This window comes from Colobus angolensis, unplaced genomic scaffold, assembly GCF_000951035.1.
Source record: "Colobus angolensis palliatus isolate OR3802 unplaced genomic scaffold, Cang.pa_1.0 Scaffold275, whole genome shotgun sequence".
NCBI lineage: Eukaryota > Metazoa > Chordata > Mammalia > Primates > Cercopithecidae > Colobus > Colobus angolensis.
The window spans coordinates 4,162,162-4,187,370 of NW_012115988.1; the positions used below are offsets into that span (position 1 = coordinate 4,162,162).

Here is a 25,209-nt window from a genome sequence, read left to right on the forward strand (position 1 = left end):
CCATAGTTTTATGAATATTGTCCGAAGACATGAGACTCCTAGGTTAGAGAAAAAGAACTTTATTACAACACAGCAAGAATTATGAGCATTAGCATATTGTGTTTTAGTTTCACATGCCTCCAAATATTATAGGGAGATATGACATGGGCCCATGTGGATGGTACGTATACAGAGAGATTGCATGGAAGATAAGGAACTTTGATCTTGAAGAAACTACCACTTTTGTAGTGAATAGTAAACAAGTCGGCTGTCTGTCTGCAGTATGATGTTACCGTGTCTCTCAAGATTTCTTGCCAAATACAAGAGCAAACCCAGGGCCTCGCATTATTGGCATGCCCTGAAAGAACATACAGGGTTACTTGAGGCCCATGGGGGATTGCTGCTTTATCAGGGAAGAGGGACGCCAAAGAAGTTTTCTCTGAGATAATTTCTCTTAAATAGCTTTGCTGAGGTATAGCTGGCATACAATAAACAACACGTCTTGAAAGTATACAATTTGATATGTTTTCACGTATGAAATCATCACACCCATGAAATCATCACAACAAGCAATCAATGAGCATATGCATCACTCCCAAAAGTTTCCTTGTACAGCTTCGTAATTACTCTCTCCACTATCTCCCTCCCCCATCCCCAGGCAAACACTGATCTGCTTTTTGTTACTCTATGGTAGTTTGTAGCTCCCAGAATTTTGTACAAATTGAATGATTTAGCATATATTATATATTCTTATTTGTTTGGCTTCTTTCACACAGCATGATTTTATTGAGATTCAACTATATTGTAGTTTGTTTTTGTTGCTGCATATTATTCCATTGCATGGATATATTAGTTTGCTTATGCATTGGCCTGTTGATGGACATTGAGTTGTTTCCAGTTTTTGCTACTACAAATAAAGATACTGTGAATATTCAGGTACAGTCCCTCATATAGACATATACAGTTTTTTTTTGGATAAATATCTAGAAGCAGAATGATTTAACAATATTTAGGTATATAGTTAACATTTTAATGAAATGCTAAATTCTTTTGCAAAATGAGTATGCAATTTTTTATCACCACAAGTTATGTAAGAGTTCTAGTTCGTTTATCCTTGCCAATATTTGATATGGTCATTTTTTTTTTTTTTGTAACGGAGTCTCACTGTGTTGCCCAGGCTGGAGTGCAGTGGCACAATCTCAGCTCACTGCAACCTCCGCCTCCTGGGTTCAAGCGATTTTTGAGCCTCAGCCTTTCGAATAGCTGGAATTACAGGTGTGCACCACCACACCCAGCTAATTTTTGTATTTTTAGTGGAGACGGAGTCTCACCATGTTGGCCAGGCTAGTCTCAAATTCCCGACCTCAGATGATCCATCCACCTCAGCCTCCCAAAGTGCTGGGATTACAGGCACAAGCCACAGTGTTTGGCCATGAGACGGTCACTCTTCTTAATTTTAGTCACTTGAACAGTTATATAGTTGTATCTCGTTGTGGTTTTAATTTGCATTTCCCTATTGACTAAAGAGGTTGAGCATTTTTTTTCATGTGTTTATTTGCCATTCATATACCTTCTTTGATAAAGGTCCCATTTTTGAAGTTAGGCTATTTTCTGATTGAGACTTGAGAGTTCTTTTTGTGTTTCAGATACAAGTGCTTCATCAGATATGTGAAATTGATTTTCCTTTTCTGGGGCGTGTCTTTTCATTTTCTTAGCAGTATTTTTTTGAAGGGCAGACACTTTTAATTTAGATGTTGTCCAGTTTATCAAATTTCTTTTATGGACCATACTTTTGGTTTCATATCATGTCTAACTCAAGAACAGAAAAGTTCCCTCAGATGTTTTCTTTTAGAAGATTTAGTCTTTTTTGAGTTAATTTTTGTATAAGATATAGAGTGTGGGTTAAAGAGGATTTTTTTTGCATATGGCTCTTCAGTTGTTACAGTATCATTTGGTGAACTCTACCCTGTGTCCACTAAATTGTGTCTGCACCTTCCTCAAAATTCAGTCTCCCAGATATGTATGGGTCTATTTTTGTACTCGCTATTCTGCACCATTAATCTATGTGTCTGTTTTACCCCAGTACCAGTGTATTGATTATTATAGTTTTGTATGTCTTGAAATCAGATCATATTAGTACTCCAACGTTGTTGTTTTTCTGCCGTGACTATTGTGGATTCTTTACATTTTCATATGATTTTTGGATCATTTTTTCAATTTCTACTAAAAGAAAGCCTGCATTGATTTTAAATTAGATTGCATTTAATATATAGATTAATTTAGGGATAATTTACATTTAACAATATTGAATCTTTGAACTATGAATGTTATCGCTTTCCATTTATGTAGGTCTTCTTTATCTCAGCATTGTTTTTGCAGTTTTCAGTGTGTACCTATTTCCCCTTTTGTCAGATATATCTAAGTATTTCATATTTTTTGTGCTATTCCAAATTGTATTCTTTTAAAATTTCAACTTCTGATTGTTCATTGCTAGTATATAGACATACAACTGAATTTTGCACATTAATCTTATATCCTGCAACTTTGCTAAATTCAGTTATTATGTTAACTCTAGTAGCTTTTCTCACAGATTCCATCAGATTTTCCATATAGATGCTTATATATTGTCTGTCTAAAAAGACTGTGTGCCTTTCCAATCTGAATGTCTTATTTACTTATTTACTTAGGCCTCTTTACACTGGCCAGAACCTCTAGGATATGTTGATTAGAAGTGGTGAAAGCTAACATTGTTGTCTTCTTGCTGATTTCTGAGCAAAAGTATTACTTATTCTCTTAAGTATTATATTAGCTGTAGTTTTTCATAGAAGCCTTTTCTTAGTTTAAGGATGTGTTCCTTTCTGTTCCTAGTTAGTCCTGAGAGTTTTATTAGGAGTGAATGTTAGATTTTTTTTCAAATGCTTTTCCTTCATCTATTGAAAAGAGCATACGCTTTTTCTTTTTAGTTTGTTAAAAGATGAATCATCACATTGATTGATTTTAAAACATTAAGCTGACCAGGTATGTTGGCTCATGTCTGTAATCCCAACACTTTGGGAGGCCAAGACAGGAAGACTGTTTGAGCCTAGGAGTTAAAGAACAGCCTGGGCAGTATAGTGGGACCTCATTTATTTATTTATTTAGATAGATAGATAGATAGATAGATAGATAGATAGATAGATAGATAGATAGATAGATAGATAGATGTTATATATATGTAATTCCAGGTGTGTGTGTGTATATATATATATATGTATATGTATGCCAACTATGAATTTCTGACATAGATCTCCTTGGTCATGATGTATTATTCTTTTTATATATTGTTTGACTAGATTTGATGAAATTTTGGTTATAATTCTTGCATCTATCTTCATAAGGAATATTCTGTAGTTTTTATTTTTCTTTTAATATCTGGTTTTTATGTCAGGGCAGTGCTTGCCTCAGAATGAATTGGGAATTGGTATACAATTGCTTTTATTTGTTTCTTAAACTGCTTGATAAAATTCACCACTAAAGTCATCTAAGCCTGAAGTTTTTCTTTGTGGGAAGATTTTTAACTAAAAGAATCAACAGGTATAGTGTTATTCAGTCTATCTATTGCTTCTCGAGTGAGCTTTGTTAGTTTGTATCTTTTAAGGAATTTGTGTATTTCATGAAAGTTTTCAAATTTATTCACATAAAGTTGTTCATAATTCCTTTATTACTCTTTTAGTATCTGCAGAATATTTTGTAATATGTAATGAGATCACCTCTGTTATTCTTAATATGGATAATTTGTTTCTACTCTTTTTTCCTAATCCATCTGGCTAGAAGTTTGTCAATTTTACTTATCTTTTCAAAGAACCAGTTTTTAGTTTCAGTGTTTCTTGTTTTCATTTTCTGGTTCATTGATATCTGTTCAGAGCTTTATTATTTTATTTCTTCTGTTTACTTTGGTTTTTATTTGCCCTTCTTTTTCCATGTTCTTAAAATGGAAGTTTAGGTAATTGATTTGAAACTTTTCTTCTTTTCAAATGTAAGTATTTGCATAAATTTCCCCCAAGTACTCCCTTGTTGATATCCCACAAATTTTGATGTGTTGTGTTATAATTTTCGTTCAGTTCAAAATACTTCGAATTTCCCTTTTGATTTCTTTTCTGATCCATGAGTTATTTAGAAGCATTTTGTAGTTTCAAATATTTGAGGATTCTTTTCAGGTATCTTTTTGTTACTAATTTCTAATCTAAAACTATTTTGGTTAGAGAACAAACTTTGTATGGTTTGAAGCCTTTTCGATGTATTGAGACCTGTTTAATGGAACCAAATATTGTTGATCTTGGTACATACTCCATGTGCACTTGAAAAGAATGTGTGTTTGCTGTTTTGCATGAAGTATTGTATGAATGTAAATTAAGTCAATTGGGTTTTAGCACTGTCGAGTTTTCTGTCGCGATTTTCTGTGTACTTATTTTCTTGGTTCTTGAAAAAGGAATTGAAATCTTCAACTACAATTGTGGGTTTTTCCATTTTTTAGTATAGATTGTGTTTCAAAATATATGGCCTGCATATCAAGTGCAGTGAGTCAAAGTGGAAAATTATTATTATCAGCATTACTATAAAAGACCTCATTAGAACACATCTTTGGTTTGCCCTATAGTATGGGTTATTTGGAACAATATCTTCATATGCAGAAGAAACATTTATTTACCACATTTTATTTTCATTTATCTAATTCATGTTCTTGTTTTGCTTGGCAGCTTCTATGTTTTTGAAGCAGGCATTTGAGGGAGAATACCCCAAATTATTACGTCTTTATAATGACTTATGGAAGCGTCTTCAACAATACAGTCAGAATATCCAAGGGAATTTTAATGCAAGTGGAACTACGGACCTCTATGTTGACCTACAACACATGGAAGATGATGCACAAGATATATTCATACCAAAAATGCCAGATTATGAGTATGTTTCTTTAATTTGACCTGTTAGTTGGCATCTTAATTTTATTTTTATTTTAAATTTTATCTTTTATTTTTATTTTAAATTATAAATTAAGTATACACCAAGTCTCTAAATATTTGTAGTGTATTTGTATACCTTAAAAGACTTTGCAAGACTTTTAACTGAAGAAGTCAATTTTCACCCTTAGTTGAACACTTCTGCCTCCTGCCGGAGTCAATTTTAAAGTGTAACACTAAGTAGGATGACGAGAAGCTGGTAGATGATCATGTTGTGGTCACTGTATTTTAATCGATGTTATAATATACCTGTAATTACCTCAGATGGTATCATTTATTGATAGACCACTTGCATAAATGTGACATAAAAGGAACTTGGGTGTTCAGAAATGACAGGGGAGATAAATCTTATGCTGGGATAGGTTCTTAGTCAATGTGTTAAGAGAAAGTGGAGTGGATCACTAGGTCCGGAGTTCGAGACCAGTTTGACCAACATGGTAAAACCCCGTGTGTACTAAAAATACAAAAATTAGCTAGGCATGGTGGCGCTTGTCTGTAATCCCAGCTACTCAGGAGGCTGAGGCAGGAAAATCGCTTGAACCTGGGAGATGGAGGCAGCAGTGAGCTGAGATTATGCCACTGCACTCCAGCCTGGGTGACAGAATGAGACCCTGTCTCAAAAAAAAAAAAAAAAAAAAAAGGCAGAGTGTAGTTATCACTTAGGTATTTGTAGGGGATTGGTTCCAGGACCCATGGGGGAAGCTCGAGTTTCTTATGTAAAAATGACATAATATTTGCATATAACCTATGTACATCATCTCTAGGTTACCTATAATACCTAATATAATGTAAATGCTATGCATAGAGTTATTACACTATATTGCTTAGAGAATGATAAGAAAAAATGTGAATAAATGTTTCATTATAGCCACAACTATTGTAGGCCTAACTAGGTTTTCAATCCATGGTTGGTTTAATCCTTGGATGTAGAACTTGCAAAAACGGAGGTCCAACTGTATAGTCAAAATTACCCCTGAAAATCTCTTAGGTCACCCATGAAGTATAGTAGTATAGCCATATTTAGGAGCCATATTGGAAACCAATATACAATCTCAGCAAGTTTAGCCTGCCCAGCTTTTCCTCCAAAATTGAAAGAGTATTTTAAACTTTCAATTTGAGCATCAGATCAAGTGATTGGCTTTCACACCTTTCTTTAAACACTAGAATCATATTTATTGTGTCAAGCCTGGCTAAAGCAGTAGCAGTTTCTTATCACCTACCATGTAAGAAAAATTTTGGATAGACTCATGGGTGCTGTTTAAACAGTTGTTTGTTTCTCTTTTAATTTTATTCCTAAATACATCTAGTTGAATTTGTGTCCCGTATAGTTAGAAGCTCTGATTAGTAGAATACAGTATGTAGAAGTACTGACTAGTGCTGGGCAGTGTGACACATGCTTGTAATCCTAGCTACCTGGGAGGATCTCTTGAGCCTAGGAGTTAGAGGCCAGCCTGGGCAACATAGTGAGACCCTGTCTCCCTTTAAGGAGTAGTTTTGACTGGCAAAATAAATGGCCATTATAGGTTAGAATCATAAAATGAGACCAGATTACCTTCTCAATAACTCTTTTATAATATGCAGATTCAGTAAGGCCTAATAGAGAGGGCAAAAGAGAACAGAACCTATATCTGTTATGTCTGTTGACCTACAAAGATTTAATTATATATCACATTTTTTAAAAAGTATATATAAAATAGCAAATAGAGCATTCTATTTCTGCCTTAGTTTTATTTTTAAATCTATGTGCATGCACTAAAAAAGGTCTAGAAATACACAAAGCAAACAGTAACAGTAGTTTATTTCCAGGATGTGGAATCCTAATTTTGTATTTTCTGCTTTTATGTAAAAGGAATATATGTTACTTGTGTGAAAGAAAGAGAAAAGAAAGAAAGAAAAGAAAAGAAAGAAAAAGAGAAAAAAGGAAAGAGAGAGGAGGGAAGGAAGGGAGGGAGGAAGGAAGGAAGGAAGGGAGGAAGGGCACAAGGAAGGGCACTTTGGAAGGCCAACGTAGTCGGATCACCTGAGGTCAGGAGTGACCTCAGTGAAACACTGTCTCTACTAAAAATACAAAAAATTAGCCAGGCATGATGGTACACGCCTGTAATCCCAGCTACTTGGGAGGCTGAGGCAAGAGAATGGCTTGAACCTGGGAGGCGGATGTTGCAGTGAGCCAAGATTGTGCCACTGCACTCCAACCTGGGTGACAAAGCAAGACTCAAAAAATAAATAAAATAAAACGGTAAATTCAATGGAGGGAAAACAAATTAGAGCGGAAAAAGCCATTGTGTTTTCACTAATAGGATATTATTGTCACTTTTTGGAGATGAATTCAGTAAAGTGATTGGTGAGGAAAACAAGATATAGGAGCCATATTCCAAGATGTCAAAAAATCATGAGGGTTCAAGGACACAAACAAGGAAGAGTTGAGTTTTCATAGATAGAAGTAGCCAGTGGAGAGAAAAAGAGATGAGAGCTGTAAGAAAGAAAAGAGAACGAATGGAACCAGGCCCTAGAGGAATCAACACAGAATCAAAATATGAATAGCCAGGGTATCATTTTTCATGATTCATTACTCGTGTCAAATTTTCAGTAGTGATAATTGCTGTGAAGAAAATAAAATAATGCTATAGAGTTGCTTACTATATAGGATGTCAGAGAAAGCTTCTATGAGGCGGTAACATTTGACCTTAGATCTAAATAGTGTGAAAGAATCAACCAGGGGAAATTGAGAGTAAGGTTTTTGCAGTCAGAAGAACAAATTTAGAGGCCTTAGGAAAATTAAGGCTGGGCGCGGTGGCTCACACCTATAATCTAAGCACTTTGAGAGGCTGAGGAGGATCACTTGAGGTCAAGAGTTCGAGACTAGCCTGGCCAACATGGTGAAATCCTGTCTCTACAAAAAATATATATATACACACACATATACATATATATATATACACACACACACACATACACACACACACACACACACACACACACACAAATTAGCTGAGCACAGTGGCACATGCCTATAATCCCAACTACTCGGAAAGGTGAGGCAGGAGAACTGCATGAACCCAGGAGGTGGAGGTTGCAGTGAGTCGAAATCGCGCCACTGCGCTCTAGCCTGGACAACAGAGCAAGACTCCGTCTCAAAAAAAAGAAAAGAAAATTAAGATGAGGAGGTTTGAAGAACAGAAAGAAGCCAGTGCAGCTGGAACATAGTGAACAAAAAAGGGAAGTGTTTCAGATTGGATCAGAGAGGAAAGGAAATGTGAGATCATGTAGAGTTTTATAGGCAATGGTAAAGGGCTTGGAGTTTATCCTAATAAAGTGAGAAACTATTGATTTAGAGGAATGATGTGAACTGATAAACATGTTAAAATTAGCACTCTGACTGCTATATAGACAACTAAGGGGGGCCAGCACAGAGTTGGGGAAGTAGAAGATGGAAGCTATTTTGCTTATCCAGATAAGAGATGATAATAACTTTAACTAGGATGAGCAGATAAGGTGGTAATTTGGTCAGATTGATTCAAGATGTATTTTTGAAGCAGGATATATAGAGGGCAAGCCATGGATTTGAGAGGACAGGGGAATCAAGGATACGACTAGTTGGTGGAAGACTGAGTGGTTAAGATAGGAAGAATTTTTTCAAAGCATTGTATTTAATTAATACATTGTATTTAATTCTTTTGAAACTGGTGAATTGAAAATGCAAATAGAGTCGTTGAAAAGGTAATTAAAAATGAGTCAGGACTAGAAATACGTACTTGGAAGTCATCATCATGCACTTTTCTTTCTCTCTTTTTTTTTTTTTTTACTTTGCTCTGTCACCCAGACTGGAACCTCTGCCTTCCGGGTTCAAGTGATTATCCCGCCTCAGCCTCCCGAGCAGCTGGGATTAAGGGTGCATACCACCATGCCTGGCTAATTTTTGTATTTTTAGTAGAGACAGAGTTTCGCCATTTTGGCCAGGCTAGTCTTGAACTTCTGACCTCAGATGATCCATCCGCCTCAGCCTCCCAAAGTGTGGGATTATAGGCCTGAGCCACCTCACCCTGCTATCATCATGTACATTTTTTAAAATCATGGAACTGGAAGAGATTACATAGGGAAAGATGTATAGAGAGAGAGAAGAGAGAGCCTTGGTCCAAGAAAGGTACCAGCATGTATAGATTAGTCAGTGGAGTGGCAGCTTACAAAGGAGACAAAGACAGAAAAAAATGGTGAGATAGGAGGACAACTCAAAGCAGTGTGGTGCCCCAAAGAATGAGTTCATTTAAGTTGGAGTCCAGAAATGGTCCTAAGAGCAAACAGCAAGAGGAAGCAACATCTATTCAAGAAAGTCTATGAAAATTTGGTCAGAAAAACTGGAGCCTATGGTATTTGAGCCAAAATTGTTCCTGTCTTACCCGCCTCAGCTTAGTGAAATGGAGGTTGTTCTCTAGATTGCAGTAGCCAAGAACATAGGGCTCCCTCTCTTCTAGCTCCTAGCTGGAAGGCTCTCTTCCTGGGAAGAGCAGGGCCTCAACATTATTCATAATGCCCTCAGCAGGAAGTTGCTGAGGCTGACTTTCAGGTAAGTGAGGTCAGGAGTAGGGAGCTGCCATATTGTGCCCAATTCTCACGTAATGAATGGGTCCTTGAGCATGGCAGACTCAAAGTACTGGGGCCCTTATTACCTTTGCCTGGGCTTTTGAAATAGTGATTCTTTGCCAGGAAATATAAACTGAAAGGACCTCGTGCAGTTGCCTGCCACCAAGTGCTCACTTCCTAGAGTGAGGTTGTTCCCAGACCAAACTGAGGGTTGGACTGCTATTTCTTGCTGCCCAGTAACAAGATGCAGATTAGCTGGAGAGGAGGAGAGTTTTTTATTTCTATAACCAGTTGCAGCGATAAGGCCCGGAAAATATCGCCACAGCAACTCAAAATTACAAAGTTTTCCAGAGCTTATATACCTTGTAAGCTATATGTCTACATGTAAGTGCATTCATCCAAAGACATAAATGATTAACTTCTTTTAATCTGTAACTAAGTTCTGAGTCTTGAAGACCTTCCTCTGGAGCCTCAGTAAATTACTTAATCTAAATGGGTCCCAGGTGCTGGGGTGATTACTCTTATGTTGTCTCCTACTAAATCATGGAGGTTTGGGGAATTCTTTAGACCACCTGTAAACTTGTTTGTGGAGGCCTGGAGAGTTTCTTCAGATCTCCAATAAAACTTTTTTAATCCTTAATGGGTCCTGTTAAGAAATCCTTCATTGTCTTGTCATGCTTTAAGGCCCAGGAAAGACGTAAGCAAAACTCTTGGGGGGCTTTGTTATATCCCAGCCTTTGTATAAGGACACTGACTCTTTCAGCTTTGAATCTTTAACTTAACCATTCAGTTAGTGCTTAAAGTTGTTATGGAGGCCTACATTAGTGAGACCTGGCCTTCTACAAGGTGTCAGTCAGATAGAAGCTTGCCATTTTCTCCACCCTCAGGTCCAGAGCCCTGGCATAAAGATTTTTACTTGGGTAGAGGCAGGCAATAAGACAGGTCCTGGGTCAGGCGTGGTAGTCGCCCAGCACTTTGGGAGACCAAGGTAGGCAGATGGCTTGAGCCCAGGAATTTGAGACCAGCCTGGGTAAAACAGACTCCGTCCACAAAAAATAAAAAAGTTAGCTGGGCTTGGTAGTCTACACCTGTAGTCCTAGCTACTTGGGAGGCTGAGGTGGGATGATCACCTGGGCCTGGGAAGTCAAGGCAGCAGTGAGTGGTGATGATACTACTATACTCCAGCTTAGGTGACAGAGCAACACCCTTTCTAAAAGAAAGAAAGGAGAGGAGAGGAGGAAAGGAAAAAGGAAAGGAAAAGAAAGGAAAAAAGAAAGAGAAACAGGAAAAACAGCCCCTAGTCTCTTCCCGAAGTAAATGACTTCATTTGCAACAGAACCTAGAGAAGTTTAAACCTAAGGGTATTCTCAAAAAAAAACCCTGAAAGTGTGGTGAAAGGCAATGGGAGGAGACTTGTAGATCTAGTGAAGATAGCTGAAGGTAAACTAGCTCTGAGGAGAGATCTGGAGAATAAAACAGCTGGGAGGAGCCCTCCTGGAATCAGAACAAATATCAAACATGACCTCAGAAACTGTTCTATCAAAGGAGCTACGGTTAGCTCCTTTGTAGATGCCTTTGTAGAGGAGTTTATTCCTCAAGGCGTTGTTGCAAATGTAGAGCAGTCAGTTAGTGGAGTTTAGGTGTGGTCAGAAAAAAATGACAAAGATAATCGTGCCATTAGTACTGCCATCTCAAGGTGACTATTAGCATACCCAAAGCTGTGTCTAGTTGAGGAACATCAGAGATTTAAGATTGTGGGAGAGAGACTTCATTAAAATATTCCAGCCAATCACTAAACAGATAGAAAGCAAACAACAATAACAAGCCGTAGAGCTGAGGGGACCAGTACCCAGAGTTACAATAGTGTATCTAAAATGCCCAGTTTTGGCTGGTCCTGGTGCCTCACGCCTTCCTTTACTTCTGTGAATAGCTTTGAACTGGCAGAAATAAGAATTCAGCAACTTGAAGCTAGGTTGATAGAGATTACACAGGTCAAAAAACAGAGAAAAGAATGAAGAAAATAAACAGAGCCTCGAGGAAATGTGGGATACCATTAAGAATACCAACATCTGGCCGGGCGTGGTGGCTCAAGCCTGTAATCCCAGCACTTTGGGAGGCTGAGATGGGCGGATCACGAGGTCAGGAGATCGAGACTATCCTGGCTAAGATGGTGAAACCCCGTCTCGACTAAAAAATACAAAAAACTAGCTGGGCGAGGTGGCGGGCGCCTGTAGTCCCAGCTACACGGGAGGCTGAGGCAGGAGAATGGCGTGAACCCGGGAGGCGGAGCTTGCAGTGAGCTGAGATCCAGCCACTGCACTCCAGCCGGGGTGACAGACCGAGACTCCGTCTCAAAAAAAAAAAAGAATACCAACATCTATATTATAGGAATACCACAAGGAGAGGAGAGAGGTAATGGAGAAAAAAAACTTGAAGAAATAATGAATGAAACCTTCCCAATTTATTGAAATTCAATAGCCTATCCATCCAGGAAGCTCAAGTAATATTAATGCAAAAAGATCCGCAAACAGATACATCATAGTGAAAATGTCAGAAGTCGAGGACAAAACCCTGAAAGCAGCAAGGGAAAAAGTATACATCAGCTGGGTGCAGTGGTTCATGCCTATAATCATAGCGCTTTAGGAGGCCAAGGCAGGAGGATCGCTTGAGGCCAGGAGTTCAAGACTAGCCTGGACAACATAGTAAGACCCTGTCTTTACCCACTCCCCACACCCCCTTCCCAAATACAACTACACTTCACTTATAAGGGAGTCCCAGTAACATTAACAGCTGACTTCTCAGCAGAAACAAAGGATGCCAAAAGGTAGCGGGCTCAGATTGCTGAAAGGAAAAAAAATGAGCCAAGAATCCTGTGTCCAGTAAAGCTGTCCTTTCAAAAATGAAGGCAAAATACTTTCCTTGATTTAAAAAAAGGAATGTGTTGCTAGCATTCCAACTTACAAAAAATACTAAAGAAAGTTCTTCAGGTTGAAGCAAGTGACCCCAGATAATTTGAATCCCCACAGAGTAAAGGTAACTATGAAATTATAAAAGAAAATATAAACACACATTTTCTTCTTCTCTTAACTGACCTAAAAAGCAATTATATAAAATAATATGTATAGAATGTATAAAACAAAAAGTGTCTGAGACAGGTCTCTATTAATTTAGAGGTATATTTTGCACAGGTTGAGGATGTGCCTGGGAAAAGGAGACTCTAATCACTGAAGGATCTGTGACCTAGATTTTTTCCAAAGAGGGTTTTGAGGACTTCAAGATTTAAAGGGGAAAGAGTGGGCAGGAGGAGAAGGGGAAAAGAAAAAAGTGGGGAGGGTAGGTAGTGAGATAAGTGGTCACGCTCTTTTGAGGCTTTGATCAGCACTCACTGAATCCACATGTTACATGTGAAAGGAGAGGTGGGTACAGGAACAGTCAGTTAAGCATTTGTCTCATGTTCAGCAAATCCGCATTTGTCTCGTGGGCAGTAGAATTATTTCTAATATTGTCATTGTTCCTGTATGTGAAGATAAGCTGTTAATTTATAGGATCAGGGTGAAGGAGGCCACCTGGAGAGAGATGTGGCCTTCCATCTTACAGCTGTTTGGGAACAAAGGAAAGGAAGTTTTTTTTGCATAACTCAGTTTCCAAGCTTAACTTTTATCTTTGGCATAGCAAGTTTGGGGTCCCAAGATTTAATTTTCCTTTCATAAAAACATTGTTGAGACTATAACATTTAGAAATGTAATATGTGCCTAATACATTTGCAAATAACCTCACACAGGAGGTAGGTAGGAACAAAGCTGAAATTTGCTAGGAAATGATGGCAGATAGTAAAGTAATAATTATAACAATTCATTGTTGGATTTATTAACATTAATGGATGTAATATGTATAACAGCACCACAAAGATAAAATATTTAGGAATAACTTTAACAAAAGGAGTGCAAATTTATACTGAGAAAACTGTAAAATATTGTTCAAAGAAATATCTAAATAAGTAGAAAAACACCTCATGTTCATGAATTGCAAGACTTGACCTTGTTAAGATGGTAATGCACCCCAAACTGATATATATCAGTTCAGTACAGTAACTATCACTATCAGAATCTCAGCTGACTTCTTTGTAGAAAGTAACAAGTGATTCTAAAATTCATGGAATTTGAAGGGACCCAGAATAGTTAAAACAATATTGAAGAAGAAGAAGAAGAATGTAGGAGGGCTCACAAGAAATTTTAATCCCAATGCTATAGTACTGCCTGGCACAAGGATAAACATAAAATTGAGAGTACAGAAAGAAACCCATAAATCTATGGTGAGCTGTCTTCAAAAAGTGTAAAGACCATTCTTTCCATTGAGAAAGAATTATCTTTTACACAAATGGTGCTGGGACAGCTGATAGTGACATACAAAAGAATGAAGTGGTGCCCTTCATGCCATATACAAAAATTAACTCAAAATAGATCAAAAATCTAAATATTAGATTAAAAATATAAAACAAGGCTGGGCACCGTGGCTCATGCCTGTAATTCCCAGCACTTGGGGAAGCCGAGGTGAGAAAATCAATTGAGCCCAGGAGTTTGAACCCAGCCTGGATATAGGGAGACCCTATCTCAACCAATCAATCGATGCAAAAATTTGCATATATATATATGTTAGAAAACGCATGGGTAAATCTTTATGCATTAGGATTTGGTAAATAATTCTTAGATATGACACCAAAATCACAATCAACAAAAGACAAAATGATATATTGGACTTTCTGAAAATTAAAAACTTTGCTGCTTCAAAGGATTATCATCAGGAGTGAGTGAAAGTATTTCTGACTCATATATCTGACAATTGACTTGTTTCAGAATATATAAAGAACTCTTTCAAATCAACAATAAAAAGACAAATTACCCAATTAAAAAGTGGACAAGAGATCTGAGCAGACATATCTCCAAAAAACATATATGACCAATAAGCACATGAAAAAGATGGTCAGGAAAATACAAATCAGAACAACAGTGAGCTACTACATCACACCCCCTAGGATGTCTATAAACAAAAAGACAAATAGTAGCAAGTGTTGGCAAGGATGTTGAGAAATTACTGTCCTCGTATGTTGCTGGTGGAAATCTAAAGTGGTACAGGGCCTTGGAAAAGGGTTTGGCAGTTTTTCAAACTTTTTTTTTTTTTTCTTGAAACTGGGTCCTACTCTGTAGCCCAGGCTAGAGTGCAGTGATGCAATCACAGCTCACTGCAGCCTCTAACTCTCAGGCTCAAGCAGTCCTCCGCCTTACCCTTTGAGTAGCTGGGATTACAGGCGTATACCACCATGCCTGGCTAATTATTTTATTTTTTGTAGCGCCGTGGTTTCACTTTGTTGCACAGGCTGGTCTTGAACTCCTGGGCTCAAGGGATCCTCCTGCCTCAACCTCCCATAGTGTTGGGATTACAGGCATGAGCCACCATGTGCGGCCTCTTCAAACTATTAAACATAGTTACCATATGACCCAGCAATTTCACTCCAGATGTATACCCAAGGGAAATAAAAACATATGTTCACATAGACATTTGTATGCAAATGTTTATTGCAGCATTATTCCTGATAGCTAAAAGATGGAAACAACCAAATGTCTGTCAACAGACAAATGGGTAAACAAAATGTGCTGTATTAATACAATGAAATATTACAGTTAAAACATACAATATTACCCATAAAAAGAAATGAAGTACTGTACATCCTGCAATGTGGATGAACCTTGAAAACATTATACTAAGTGAAAGAAGACAGTAAAACACACACATACACAGACACACACAGTGTATTATCCCATTCATATGCAAATCCAGAATAGCAAAAGCTATAGAAACATAAAGTAGGTTAGTGATTGATTGGGGCTGGAGATGGAGTGAGGAAGGTGGAGTGTTATTGTTAAAGATACAAGAATTCTTTTTGAGGTGATAAAATGTTCTAAAATTGACTATGGTGATGATTGCACAGATCTCTGAATATACGAAATTCATCAAATTGTATACTTTCAGTGATTGAATTCAAGTGGTGGTATGCTATGTAAATTATATATATGAAAGTTGTCAGATTCAACATGGAGTCACTTGTGTCAAATCCTGGCAAAATAGAGCTGGGGGAGGGTCATGAAGGGAGAGCTGTCACACATGATTTGCCTGATAACAAGAACTATCACAAGAAATTTTTCTAAACTGCAGCTTACTACACAAGTCACACAGGGGCAGCTAGCCACTTGTACAAGAACATTTGCCTGACACACTATCTCACAAGCCCAATTCAAACTGCAAGGGCCTAACCATAACACTAAAATTACAAGTCCTACCTTGCAATTTATGACACCAATCAGAACTAACCAGCTCTTATATAAGATGCTGCCAGTGCCAATAAACTTTTTTTGAAAACAACTTGTATAACTTCCTCTCTCCGGAGTAAACCCCAGCCTTTCTTTTGTTTTCCAAACATACCAGAGGCCACCCTGTTCTGTGTGTAGGTTCAAGATAGCAATCCTGCTTCTTGTATGTTATTTCCCATTAAAACCTTTTTACTTAGAATATGTCTTTATATATTTTTTATGCTGACATATATTTTTTCTTTAAATGACACATAATATTTATACATATGGAGTACAGAGTGATGCCATGATACATGAAATGTATAGCCATCAGATCTGGGTAAAAAGATAATGGGATAAGAAGAGATAGGTTAAATTATTCTGGGAATTTTTTATTTTAGAAAAAGGAATGAAGCTACCTCTTTCATTGAAATAATAAGAAAGTCACAGAGAATAGATGAAGTTGTAAGAGGGGAAAAATGAGAGAAGTGCCAAGTTGAGAAAGGTCATGGCCAGTGGTTTTGCCCTTAGGGTAAAACCAAGAAAAAAGTTACCTATAAAGATTGAAGAGTTGCAAAAGTAGAATTTTAGGTTATTACTTTGACCTTCAGGTCTCTTGATATTAAAGAGGTTTGTATAAATGTCCAGCAGAAATCATTTTTTTCTCTGCAGTACTTGGCCAGCTTAGCAGCAGATACAGAGAACATCACGGTAAGATTTTCTTAGAACTTTGAAAGGAAGGTGAATTGGAAAAATCAGGGTGCTAATGAGAGCACCTTGAAATGATAGCTATGGAAAAAGGATGATACAGACCTGGTGGACTGATGGAGGCTGGAAGCAGGAAGGGGTAATGTAGCATAAATTACAATAAGGTCAAAGAACAAGTTCTTTAGAGTGAAATATACCACCCTTATAGATACACAAAGCTCAGCATGACTCAGTTCATCTGTTTTCTCTGATGTTATCTTGTACTACCCTCCTGTTACTTGATCTGCTCCTCTGGGCAACACACTCAGGTATGGTCTCTCCTCAGGGCCTTTGTACTTGCTGTTCTTTCCTCATAGAAAGCAATTTCCCTGAAAATCTACACAATTTGCTACCTCTTTTCCTTCAGGGCCCCTCGGTAAGCCTTCCTTTGCCTCATCCCATCTAAAATTGGATGAAAAAGGAAAAAAGACTTAAACATTATTCTCTATCTTCCTTGCTTTATTTTTCTCTTAGCACTTATCGTATTCCATCTTTAACTTATTTTAAATTTTTATTTTTGTGTATATCTCTCCTGTTACTATGTAAGCTTTAAGAAGACAGGGAATTTTTTTTTTTTTTTTTTTTTTGACAGAGCCTTGCTGTGTTGCCCAGGCTGGAGTGCAGTGGCATGGTCTTGGCTCACTACACCCTTTCCTCCTGGGTTCAAGCAATTCTCCTGTCTCAGTCTCCTGAGTAGCTGGGATTACAGGCACGTGCCACCATGCCACCAGGTCCAGCCGGGAATTTTTTTTTAAACCAAGTTCTCTACTATAGTTCTGCACCTAGGAAATACTTGGCAAATACTGTAGTGACTTAATATTTGTGGAAGGGAAAGTAGAGATAGAAGGTGGGGCATGTAGAAAGTTTCCTTTAAGCTTGAAGATCTCAGAGGTGGAGCAGTTCAAAGTGATGACTCAAATTTGGAAGCCCCCTAGTAAAGCCAAAATAAAGGTTATTATAAATGTAGACTTTTAATATAGGACATGTTTTAGAAAAGATGTTTGACATTGTAGTCACCAAAGATCGTTAACGGTAGATTTGGAGAATGGGAAAGTGTTCTTATAATTCAGTGCCAAAATTTCTGCAGAAGTGGTAAGAGGCTTCTGAGGTCAGTAGATGACATGAGTACAAATAGTGACATTTAAATAGATGGCTCGGACTTCAACAGAGGATTGCTTCAGACAGATTTAGATACTAAGTTATTTCATGCTCCCATCGTGGTCTTGGTATCTTCATCTATTAAAGAAATTATTATAATTAGCATTTGACCTGCCAATTTCTTCACAACTCTAAAGCACTCTTAATCTCTATCTTCCTAGCACTTTACAAAGTGCCTGGTGCATAGTATTCTCAGTAAATATGTGTTGAGTGAAATACTTATTGAATGAGAAAATATTAAGAGATAACTATGGAATTATGATGTTGGAGCCAAGAGCATTCTGATCTCTGGGTCTTATCAGTTCACCAGAAGGGTGAGAAAAAGAGAAAGCCAAGTTTCACATACATGAAGAAGCAGGTCAGATGTTTTAAAGGTTAACTTTTTAGATGAAGGGAAATTTGTTCTTTATAAAAGAAAAAAAGACAATGCAAAAGCTGGTAGAAGGATTGTAAACAGGGATGATGTGAGAAGACACTGAATTAATTATAGGAATAAGGAAACATGAAAATAGTGGTTATAGACATTTGATAGTAATTGTCGAAAGAAAAGTGTAAGATCAAATAGTTTGACTGCTAAATGAAAATCAGCATGATTTCAGGATACAGGAAGATAAAAGATACAGGAAGTGCAAGCAGGAAAGAAATGTTTCTCAGGTTAAGTTTGATATTGTGAAGAATATTATAAAACAAAGTAGCACAGAACTCTACTTGGGAGTATTTACATGATTTTAGGACTTTCACAGATACTTTTTATTTTGTCTCACAAAATAAAGTAACTCAAAAATGGAACACAAAAATGGAAAACGTAAAAACCTAAGTCTGTACACTTCCCTCTCAGACAGTGAGGTTTATTAGGGAGGCAGCTGTGGATGGAAAGGGCCAAGCTAATGGAGCAGCTCTCTGCAGGCTGGTCTCTTTTCCATATGCTTTGATAACTCTATAAGTAGGATTTGCAAGTAAAGGCATATCCCCCATTAGCATTAATAGGATTTTACTGTTATTCTTTTAGTTTAAGGAAACAGATAATACAGTAGGTATTGGTGCATATTATTGTGCATTGGTAGTGGGGACTTACGTAGAAATTAAAATGTTAATATACGCCCGACACAGTTGCTCACATCTGTAATCCCAGCACTTTGGGAGGCTGAAGCAGGTGAATCACTGGAGTCAGGAGTTCGAGACCATCCTGACAAACATGGCAAAACCCTGTCTCTACTAAAAATACAACAATTAGCCGGGCATGGTGGCGGACAGCTGTAATCCCAGCTACTTGGGAGGCTGAGGCAGGAGAATCGCTTGAACCCAGGAGGTGGAGGTTGCAGTGAGCCAAGATTGTACCACTGCACTCCAGCCGGGGCAAGAGTGAGACTCCGTCTCAAAAAAAACACAACAACAACAACAAAAAGTTACTATAGTCCTGAATGTTTAATTGTGAAATATATTTGTAAATATGTACATTGTAAAACAAATTATTTTCTTTTTCTTAATATAGAGTTACATTTTTATGGGAGGTTTTTTTAAAAAGATACTTACAGCCTGATACAATAGCATTTAGTTCTGTACAGTTTTAAGTTAGTTTTTAAAAAATTTTGTTTCCACAGTCCAGAAAAGGCTTTGAAAGACTCACTACAACCCTATGAGGCTGCTTATCTATCAAAATCCTTATCTCGACTCTTCGATCCTATCAACTTGGTTTTTCCCCCAGGTGGTCGTAATCCTCCTTCCCCCGAAGAACTTGATGGTATTATTAAAACTATAGCAAGGTATGTATTTATATAGCGGCATGCCATAAGATGACTGCCGTATTTGTTAGTGATATATGATAGCAGTACCTTTTTAATTTATTTTCAAATTATTCAAGTAATTAGGCCCACAATTAAGAATTTTACAGTAAATGAGTGCACACATAGTAAGTACTTGAGATTCCAATTAATAAAATAATTTAAATACCTTAAATATAGTCTAAAAATTGTCTATTATAATTATTCTGTATCTTGCCAAGGATGCAAAGTAAACCTAGCTGTTTATACCATAGTAAATTTCTTACATTATACAAGAAATCAAATACAATAAATGATTTTATAAATTGAGAAACTAAAACATACAAGTTAATTTTGTTTATCCTAAACTCCAGAAAGTGCTTCATGGCAGAAATAAGAATATAAGTTTGATTAGCTTGCGTTTGCTATTTTAAGCTTTTTAAGTGAATGTAACAGCTTTTAGGACTCTAAAAAGGGAAGGTATCGTAGCAGAGGTGCCACCTGAATGCCTGCAGACAATGTAATTATATACTGTTGGCTTTAGACATTTACTTAAAAGTTGTCCAGACTAATTTGCAGTTGAAATTATCTCAGTTTCTGTCATGACCAACAAGTTGTCTAATAGTAGATCTGTACATTTGACATGGACATTTTAAGGAATAAAAAATAGTATGAGACCGAGGTCTAAATTCTTTTAAAGATTAGAAGATGGTGATTCTGAGGTGTGGAAGAGTAAGACTAAAAAGCCACAGGTGGCCAGGCATGGTGGCTCACGCCTGTAATCCCAGCACTTTGGGAGGTAGAGGTGGGTGGATCACCTGAGATCAGGAGTTCGAGACCATCCTGGTGAAACCCCATCTCTAGTAAAAATTCAAAAATTAGCTGGGCCTGGTGGCACACACCTGTAACCCCAGCTACTCAGGAGACTGAGGCATCAGAATCGCTTGAATCCGAGAGGCGAAGGCCGCAGTGAGTCGAGATCACGCCACTGCACTCCAGTCTGGCTGACAAGAGTGAGACCCTGTCTCAAAAAATAAAAATAAAAAGCCACATGTATAATAATATACATAAGCATATCTTTTGCTGCAGATGTACCTACAAATTGTCTATACTGCCCAGCATCTTGGTCTTAAGTCTCTCCACAATTGCCTTGACTTTCCAAAGTTCTGAGTAGGTCCTAGTAACTTGATCTCTTTGACCTGTTTATGTAAATGTTAAAGAGGAATCTCTCCCATTCCTCTATGCAACTTGACAATGCTGTAATCAAATATAATCTACAGCTGGAAGAATCATGCTTATGCTAGTGTTTAATAAAATTTAAAAGTGAACATTAACAAAATTATGTCTCAATACTATATGAAAGTGCATTTTTGTTACACATAGTATGCACTAGTATTGCTTCAAACTCTTTCAACTTCTTTAGAAAGAGAATCTGGTAAGATTTACTCGACTACTTCAGGGACAATAATTACTTTTCTTGCTTTCCATCTGTATATGGGTTTCTATATGATTTTTAGTTTCTAGTATTCTTTCCATGGTCTTTATAAAATAACTTATTTTTTTTTTTTGGCAGTCAGATCAAATGCCCCAATTAATCCAATGTTAAAGTTGAAAAGAAGCATGACAAAAAAATACTTTAAGAATCCAAATTTCAAAAATTTGTAATTATAGACCTGTTATGCTTTTGTATTATTTTAAAAGCTACTCTATTCAAACTAGCATGAATTGGCATAATTTCTACAGAAACTGAGTATATATCATGTGTAATTTATATTTTTAGCCTGTGTCCCTTCAAGGTCATCATTTCCATTCAAGAGCTGTCATTTCCTTGCAGATGTCTATGATATGCAATGCCTCTAATTGCACTTTGTCAGTCTTACCAAGAGTGCGACTTCAAAAATCTGTACACGATTTACTCCTTCAATGACAGACTGAACCCACATATGACATGCTTTTATTAATGAGAAACTGATCATTAAGGAAGCTGTCTCCAGGCACATTTTCCTAATGCTGAATTTAGGTGGTAAAATGAAACAATGCAACCAGTTCTTGGAATCAGTGAAATCTATAAAAAGAATAACCACATTGCTTATTGGGTTGAGTTTTTATCTTGCTTTTTACTTTGTTGATGAACGATGGTGCTAATATTTTAAAACTTTTTATTTTCTCCAGTGAACTAAATGTTGCTGCTGTTGATACAAACCTCACATTAGCTGTGTCAAAAAATGTGGCAAAAACCATCCAGTTATACAGTGTAAAATCAGAGCAACTTGTAAGTGATATCCTTTATCTGTAAACTTTAATGATTTGGTTTAAAATTACTAACTATATAATACTTGACTAAGCATAAATATTGAATTGACTATTCATTTACTTCCATTTTTACTGTAGTGAAAGTTTGTAACTTCCTGATGAATTTAAACTAGAAAAAAAATTTCTGTTAACAAAAAAATGGCGCTCCTACACATTGTCAGTACACTTTCAGAAGACAGGCAAGTTTTATAAGGTTTCTTTTTTTAATGCATGTGCCAATTAATGGGCTAATTATGTATTTTTAAATATTTAAATATGTTACATAATTTACATAAATTATAATTATGTATGATCAATCAAATTTTTCCTTTTGTGTGACAACTAATTCCATGTATCATTCATGCATGGTCACCTAGTGTGAAATTGACTTGAACTGTTAGAAAACTGTTGTAGGAAGTAAAGTATGTAAAATTTTAGTAGAAAAATGTTTATTTAGTTTTTAAAGATTCCAACCTTAGAGCCTGGGAGTTTAACCCTAAAATTATTCTATTTGAAATAGCTATATGCATGCATTTAAAATAATAAGTACATAACTGAATCATAATCTTAATTCTATACATTAATGTTTTAAAGTTAAGTATACATATTTCACCAGTATATATGTATGCTAATTGAAATTCAAACAAAATAAGACTTCAATTTTTTTTACCGTTATTGATATACTAATTTTAGACAGTGTATCAAAATCTGATTGTCTCTACTATCTTTAGAGTGTTAGCCAACTACATTTTCAGTTTATCCTCTCTAACTGTTCCCAATTGAAATATCATAATAAACAAAATAATCTACTTTTACCTATATCCAAGTTGTTTCAGTTTGTTCTGTGATAATTTTTAGGGTAAGTTGGTGACATACTGAAGGACTTACATAAAATGATCCTTGGAGGTAACAGTCTTGTTACGAGGCATCCTACTTTTAGTTCCCATGGATGGCCAGATTTTGTTTGCAAATATGGTACTATTTTCCATTCAGTTGATCTTGTAGTCTTGACAAAATCATCTTAGAAGCATCTTTTTAGGAACTTTATTGAAAACTAACCATACAGAGATATAGAAGCTCTTTGTAGGAAATTACTATGAATTTAGATTACTAATTTTTCTCTCAATCTTTGTTTAAAGATGCTTTATTATAATGTTCATTGCTTCAAAAGCATGGTTATTGCTATAAATAAAATTCAGTAATATTATATCTACTGGAGTTTAGTGTAATTACTGACAATGCCAAGACCTGAAGTTAACACCATAAGAAAGATCCAGCATATATAGAAAGTACCTTGCATTGAGAGTACGGAGGGACAGTGGTAATGGTAATATGTACTTCAGTTAACATAGTAATGTTATTTTGATTAGATGAAATCAAAATATATCTACAAATGTTTGACTGAGTTGATACTGTTGATCAAATTGTTGGTGGCTGCAAATTACTTAAGCCTACCTAACGTACCTGCAGTGTTGAAGGCTAACAGAAAATCATTGACATTTTTTGGTTTTTAATTGGATTATTTCTTTTTTATGAAAGATACTTTTATTTTTCAACTTTCATTTTAGTCTATAAGGGAAACTTAAGCATTAAATAAGATTATAAAAAGCATATGCCCTAGTTTTTAAAATACATTATTGACTAATGTCTTAAGTAACAACTTTCTGTGATTGTTCATTTCTTGGCATTTAATAACACTCTTCTACTCCTCTGTGTTTTAAAATTATACCTGTTCTTTAATCTTTACAAATATTCCTATTCTTTTAGAATAATTTGACTGAAAACATTTAGAGGAAAATAGCCAAATAGTCTTTAGTGGAAGAAAGACTTGAAACAGATTTTTGAACTGGATAACTACTCTGCCTATAAATGGAAATGTTGACTTGAGATTTGGTACAAAAACTAAATCAATGAGTGGGAGATTCTTTTCAAAGATGAAAAATTTAAGCTTCCAATCCACAAGATTAAGAAGTGACAGAATCTGTTGTTTCCTGACTTTTTAATGATCGCCATTCTGACTGGCATGAGATGGTATCTCATTGTGGTTTTGATTTGCGTTTCTCTAATGACCAGTGATGATGAGCTTTTTTTCATATGTTCGTTGGCTGCATATATGTCTTCTTTTGAGAAGTGTCTCTTCAGATCCTTCGCCGACTTTTTGATGGGGTTGTTTGTTTGTTTTGTAAATTTGAGTTCTTTGCAGATTCTGGATGTTAGCCCTTTGTCAGATGGATAGATTGCAAAAATTTTGTCCCATTCTGTTACCTGTTCACTCTGATAATAGTTTCTTTTGCTGTACAGACTCTCTTTAGTTTAATTAGATCCCATTTGTCAATTTTCACTTTTGTTGCCATTGCTTTTGGTGTTTTAGTCATGAAGTCTTTGCCCATGTCTATGTCCTGAATGGTATTGCCTAGGTTTTCTAGAGTTTTTATGGTTTTAGGTCTTATGTTTAAGTCTTTAATCCATCTTGAGTTAATTTTTGTTTTGGGATAAGGAAGGGGTCTAGTTTCACATTTATTAAATAGGGAATCCTTTCCTCATTGCTTGTTTTTGTCAGGTTTGTGTAAGATCAGATGGTTGTAGATGTGTGACGTTATTTCTCCAGCCATTAAAAAGGATGAGTTTATGTCCTTTGCAGGAACGTGGATGAAGCTGGAAACCATCATTCTCAGCAGACTAACACAGGAACGGAAAACCAAACACTGCATATTCTCACCCATAAGTGGGAGTTGACCAATGAGAACACATGGACACAGAGAGGGGAACATCACACACCAGGGCCTGTCAGTGGGTGGGAGTCTAGGGGAGGGATAGCATTAGGAGAAATACCTAATGTAGATGATGCATTGATGGGTGCAGCAAACCACCATGGCACGTGTATACGTGTGTAACAAACCTGCACATTCTGCACATGTATCTCAGAACTTAAAGTATAGTTAAAAAAAATAAAGAAAGAAAACAAAAGAAAAGAAGGAAGAGAGGGAGGAAGGAAGGGAGGGAAGGAGGGAGGGAGGGAAATCAGATAATTAATGGAATGTTCAAGCAGTGAGATAAAGGAAAGCTAGAATTTTAAGCATGCTTTCAGAAAGAGTGACTTGAAAATACAGCCTGAAATGTACATTGAGCAGCTTTTCAGAATCTGAAATTTATTTCCCTAAAGATTAGTTATAGAAGTTTCTTGGCTACTGAAACGTTTTAGTATACTTAATTATAGCTTTAATTCATATCAGGAGAAAGACTTATAAAAGGTTTTTTCAAGCTGATTTGTAATATTCTGGGATATAGTAGATTGCAACATTAAATTATATGTAGAGTGCATTATATACTTAATACATCTGAAATTATTTT

At 36.5% G+C, this 25,209-nt stretch overlaps 1 protein-coding gene across 2 annotated transcripts in view; it reads left to right on the forward strand.

The window, feature by feature from the left end:
• COG5 (component of oligomeric golgi complex 5) overlaps window positions 1-25,209 on the forward strand; it is a 380,460-nt gene that overhangs the window by 274,500 nt on the left and 80,751 nt on the right. For both annotated transcript variants that reach the window (XM_011948213.1, XM_011948214.1), the window contains exons 12-14: window positions 4,716-4,920; window positions 19,408-19,569; window positions 21,739-21,838. In XM_011948213.1, the coding sequence (XP_011803603.1) occupies window positions 4,716-4,920; window positions 19,408-19,569; window positions 21,739-21,838 (467 nt within the window). The remainder of the gene's footprint in view (window positions 1-4,715; window positions 4,921-19,407; window positions 19,570-21,738; window positions 21,839-25,209) is intronic.